Here is a 6,000-nt window from a genome sequence, read left to right as displayed (position 1 = left end):
TTTGCCAAAGTGGATAATCTCACATTTTCCTACATGATACTCCATCTGCCAAATTTTTTGCCCACTCACTTAGCAGATTTTTTGTGTCCTCCTCACAATTTGCTTTCCCACCCACCTTTGTATCATCAGCAAACTTGGCTACATTACACTCGGTCCCTTCATCCAAGGCATTAATATAGATTGTAAATAGTTGAGGCCCCAACAATGATCCCTGTGGCACCCCACTAGTTACTGTTTGCCATCCGCAAAATGACCCATTTATCCCGACTCTCTGTTTTGTGTTAGTTAGCCAATCACTATCCATGCTAATATATTACCCCCAACCCCATGAACTTTTATCTTGTGCAGTAACCTTTTGTGTGGCACCTTATCGAATGCCTTCTGGAAATTCAAATACACCACATCCACTGGTTCCCCCTTATCCACCCTGTTCGTTACATCCTCAAAGAATTCTAGCAAATTTGTCAAACATGACTTCCCCTTCATAAATCCATGCTGACTTTGCCTGACCAAATTTTGCTTTTCCAAATGTCCTGTTACTGCTTCTTTAATAATGGACTCCAACATTTTCCCAACCACAGATGTTAGGCTAACTGGTCTATAGTTTCCTGCTTTTTGTCTGCCTCCTTTTTTAAATGGGGGTGTTACATTTGCAGTTTTCCAATTATGGAGGTGAAAGTAGGCAATCTTGATGATGGAAAGAATATGGGGTTGGAAGCTCAGCTCAGGGTTGTAAACAGTCTGGTTCAGCCTGAGACAGTGGGCAAGGAGGGTAATTTAATTGGTAGCAAGGCAACGGAGTTTGTTGCAGGGACCGAAGACAATATGTTCAGTCTTCCCAATGTTTAATTTGAGGAAATTTGGCTCATCCAGAACTGGATATCACTCAAGCAGTCTGACAACACAAAGAAAGTGGGGTCGATAGAGGTGTTGATGAGGTAGAGTTGTGTGTCATCAGCATACATGTGGAACATGATGTGTTTTTGGATGATGTCACCGAGAGGCATCATGTAGATGAGAAATTACTACATGGACTGCAGTGGATTAAGAAGGTGGCTCACTACCACCTTCTCAAGGGCAATTAAGGATGGATAATAAATGCTGGGCTTGCCAGCAATGCCCACATCCCATATACGAATAAAAAAAATTGGAGGTGCCAAGGATAGATCCTGGCAGGACTCCAGAGCTAACGGTACAGGTAATGGAGAGAGAAGCCATTGCAGGAGATTCTCTGGCTACGATTGGATTGGTAAGAATGGAACAAGGCAAGGGTAGAACCACTCAGCTGGACAAGGTAGGAAGGGATATAGGAGAGAAACTAGAGAAAGATGTGAGTTCCAGGCTAGGGAAGGGAGCAATCTTGGGGAAAGTTTGGCTTGGTGGGCAAGGGAAAGAGAAGGATGTAAGCGAAGGCAGCTGAAGGGTAGGTAGGTAGGGAAGGGTTGGCAGGAAGGTGGGTGAGAAAATGGGGAAAGGCAAGGGGAGGTGTGGGTAACAAGTGAGGGTCGGACATCGCCATTGCTATTATTGGAATTAGCCTACTGTTTTGGCCAGGAACACACAACCTATTTTTATATGTTTACACTTTGCATAGAGGCCGATTAAGTACATTTGCATGCCTGATCACTTTCCATAATTCCATTCATCACATACCTACCACATATTTCCATGGGGTCAATCGAGGATTAAATTTTCTCGGCGGATATTTTTAAATAATCGTCAGGATAGGAAAATGGTGGATCCAGTGAAAGGTCTCTAAAAATTTCTAGGGGGAAAAATTCAGTATTGCCCCGCTTGGAGGCGGTAACAGTCGGGATGCGCTAAACTTAGCGCCATGCGCAGAAATCCCATCCCTCTCAAGGAATTTGTGTTACCACCCTCGGAAGGAAGTGGAGCACCATATCAGGCATTCCACTTCCTTGATGGGGTACTAATGGGACGGACACCTCATCAGCACACTGGGCTGTGCAGCATTACGCGTCCAAGAAACTCTTCCCTCCCTCTGCAAGGAGAAAACGCACCTACCTGGACCACCATGGAGCAGGGGTGCCGCGCGATCAGCCCAGCACTCAAGCAAAGTGCCAGGCTGAGCGATCGGGGGCACAACTCCACGAAGGAAATAGAGCAGCAGTGGGAAAAAAAAGAGGTAAGTTTAAAAATGTTTTCCATTGGCTACCTCGCTTTTAATTTTTGCCCCAGTAGCAGTCAGCCGCTCGATCCATGCCTATTGCAGCTGTCGGTGCTTTTGCCCGGTGCTGCTGCAAGGGGCAAAATTGTATTTTGAGGCCGGGGCACTAACGGGGCGATGCGCACGCCAATGATGTAACAATCTCCGGGTGCAGGTGATTGTGGTGCAATGCCATAGCGCTGCCACTAAACTCCCACCCAATATAGCGGGAGATGTTGCCAGCCCGCGCCCGGGCTGTAAGGCTGAATGTCTAGCCCTCTGTACACTATTGGAACTAACTGGTGGTGGGATTGTCACATAACGCTAGTACATAATGTGACACTCACAGCACCACCTACAGGCACAGTACCATTAGACTGCTGGGACCACTCACCGCCTTCAATAGACCATAGATAATAATAAATTATCAAACACGAAATGCATCCGTTGCAAAAAATCTTAAAACGTGTATGAAAATTCTGAATGAAAGGAAATCTTTCGCACGTTGTTTTCTTCCTTAATCATCTGCTATTGGCATCTTAAACTTGTGAAACCTGGTCAGAAGCATACTTTTGATTCTCTGGGCCAATTGCAGGTGACATAAATGAATTCCACTATCATGTCAAGTTACCTTATTGCATCTAAAACAAGTATTGACATTTGCATTTAAATGAGTACAGTGGGGTACAAAATGATTCATATCAGATGGAAGCAAATTTGGCATTCAGTAATCTTTCGTCAGACTGGTAATGTTAAACAGCGTGGTGTTCAGCAAATAAAAGCGTTAGCCTTGAACAAGTTTATGTGACAGTCGCCTGAGGTCATGGGCGGAAATTTAAGAAAGACTGAATCGGAATTGACATCCTGCCAATTTACGAACAGTAATTAACAACTGGCGTCTCAGGTAAAATTGTGCTCAAAATACGTAGACATTGGCACAGAAATACCAAAGGTTCGTCACTTAAGTCTTTAAAATCAGTAAACATCAGTTACTATTACGTCGCTTAATTTAGCATTAATTATTTGGGTAATAAGATTTATTTGTAAGATATCTATTCAACCTGAGAAAGGTCGGTCGAGGAACGAATAAAAAACACCTCTTCACTGACCGAAATATTGATATGATCACGTAAGATCCAACAAGTGTGGGGAAGTATATATCATGGCCCTTCAGAGTGACAGTTTGGAAAGTACAGAATTGTAGTTTGGTTTCAGCAAGAACCGGTCACATCGAAACCAAGAATTGCAAATAATCGCCCAGTCCTGCTAAACCTGGAGAAAAACTCTGCAAGGTAAATATAGTGCGAGGAAATCCATTGGTCAAAATATATATTTTTTAACAAAAACACGTTAAACAAAGCAACTACCTACCTGCCTTGGTTGAGCTTTCCGCTCAATTTCTCACTGATCAGCTTTGTAATCCTCGAGGTGGCGCCAGACAGCTCAAAACACTTGCGCTGCACATTTATTGCAACTTCGCGTCAAGTGGACAGTTCCTGTATTTTTAAACGGTTTATTTCACCCCCACACCTTTTTATATAAAATGCCGCCACACTAAAGTATCGTTTATTTTGCATAATATATTTCAAAAAGCTTTGTCGATGCATGATGTTCATATTTCTGAGATGTTGACTTCGTTGACGTCAGTGGCATCCCTTCAATTGTGTTTAACGTAAACATTAAATGTATGAAATGTGTTGCTCTGGAATAGTGGAGATTCGCCCCATTCTCCAACTCAAGCACACTTTTTACAATTTGAGTATCAGTTCTCAAGTAGGGTACATATATTCTGCTCAAGTTCGTGATATAAATATATTTTTAACTTTGATAACATTGTGTTACTCAAAATAATTGCTTGTGGGTTTTAAAATTTTCCTCCTCGTTTTCAAATCATTCACCCCACCAATAGTAGTGACCTTATCCTGCTTTGTATCCTGGCGCCAGACACCGATTCACCTTTGCTCCCTCAGCTGCGCAGTCGCTCATTCAGCCACGGCACTCCTGCCTCCTGGAACCCCCTGAACAATTCCCCTGCACCTTACTACCTATCTCCCTGCTTTCAAAAACCTCTCCAAAACCCTCCTCTTTGACTTTGCCTTCCGTTCTCATGCTCGCCCCTCCATTCCCCTCCTTGTTCCCATTTTGTGTCTTTACTGCTAAGTATTCTGAACGTGTTCCTGCAGCTAAAGAACATTACTTGAATGCAAGTCAAGGCCAGTGCTTGTGAAACCATGCAGTTTTCACAGTATTTACCAGAAAATCACAGAAATTGAAGACAGGGGAATCTTTTCCTCACATTTTTAGTAGGTTAATAGACATCTAAAGTTAGAAACGATTAAAAGAAATGCAAAATAACGTTCGAAATATACATGAACTTTAAAAGCATAAAACAGACGGTAAGGCGACTAAACATGATTTATAGATCAAATGTATGCCTCACTAATTGACAAACTAATACTGCTTTTCGAAAGCCGTTAATATAAAAGATCAGTTGAAGTACTGTTGAAAATATGGAACAATTGCAGGTTCATTTTTAAAAACAGCACCGAATTACTTTGAACACATATTGAATGTGCAATGCAATGGATGATAACCCTGTGATTACCTTATGCACACTTTGAGTGGTAATATATTGTAGTTTGGCGCACATATTTTACCTTTTATTACCTCGGAACACTGACAGCAAACTCTTTATGATTACGCAAAAGGCAACCCAAGTCACTTTAAAGCTTTTATCACTGACACATTCCTCGTCTCAAAATACAAATAGCAAAGGTGAAATTTCGTTGCGATGCTTAAAAAGTTGGAACCAACTTATAGTAGAACCGCTTCATAGTTCAATAACTTGTTTTTTAAGGATGCTTGAAGGACAAGTACCTCCTGTTGTCTAGTTGTAATTTAAAATTGACCGGGATTAGAAAGGATTGGTAAAAGTAAGATTTTATATGTTTCATTACAGTGGAATCAAAGATATTAAAGTAGTGTCTGTAATTGTGGGACTTTTTGGACTGATTTAATGGATCGAACAAAGCCGTGATTTGGTTGCAGAAAATTTACCATAAGTATATTTTATTATTCAGTGTCACGCACGAACGTTTACTGGCAGCTTGACCAATTGTAACCAATCGCTAGAACAGCTTGCAACATTTCTACATTTTGCACTGAGAATCAGAGGGCTCGAATGATGAAATAAATATAGTCTACGCAAGCGATTAGTTTGCAGCTTCTTGCAAATACATTCCTCAACGCTGCAATCGAAAGCGACAAAAGCGTTTTAGTGAAATAAAATGTCTTTCACTTAGTTTTCCAATTGCAGTATTTAACTTTTATTACTGTTATCGTACATGTGCTGAAATGGTGTTCATTTAGTCTTTAAAAATGCAGTATTAAAGAAATAGCAACACTAGTTTAAAATGATCGAAATATAGAAACATAGAAAATAGGTGCAGGAGTAGGCCATTCGGCCCTTCTAGCCTGCACCGCCATTCAATGAGTTCATGGCTGAACATGCAACTTCAGTACCCCATTCCTGCTTTCTCACCATAGCTGTTGATCCCCCTAGTAGTAAGGACCTCATCTAACTCCTTTTTGAATATAAGATAAGATCTGATGCATTCACTGGACATTCTTCTCAATTTCTCTTTATATAATTAATGTATTTCACTCTCAGTGGCAGCAGCTGCCCTTATTGCACGTGCACAGGTTTGAATTAATGTCCCTTGAATGCAAAGAAGATACACAGTGTGGTTGAAAATCAACCGCTCCTTGTGAGTTCTGAGACTTTTACTTCTGCACACTCTTAAAAGTTGAGCACACAATTCAGGCTGACTCTT

General features: G+C 41.4%; 1 protein-coding gene across 1 annotated transcript in view; it reads left to right on the top strand.

Annotated features, from left to right (window-relative positions):
* The first annotated feature begins 1,950 nt into the window (after window positions 1–1,950).
* The window catches only part of pde3b (phosphodiesterase 3B), a 442,736-nt gene continuing 438,686 nt past the window's right edge, over window positions 1,951–6,000 (top strand). Inside the window, exon 1 of the mRNA XM_070899927.1 lies at window positions 1,951–2,146. Coding sequence (XP_070756028.1) covers window positions 2,036–2,146 — 111 coding nt within the window. The 5' untranslated portion in view covers window positions 1,951–2,035. The remainder of the gene's footprint in view (window positions 2,147–6,000) is intronic.

This window comes from Pristiophorus japonicus, chromosome 14 (genome assembly GCF_044704955.1).
Source record: "Pristiophorus japonicus isolate sPriJap1 chromosome 14, sPriJap1.hap1, whole genome shotgun sequence".
In the NCBI taxonomy this organism is placed as follows: Eukaryota; Metazoa; Chordata; class Chondrichthyes; family Pristiophoridae; genus Pristiophorus; species Pristiophorus japonicus.
Note: the sequence above shows the minus strand (reverse complement) of the source record. Positions and strands in the feature narration are given on the sequence as shown.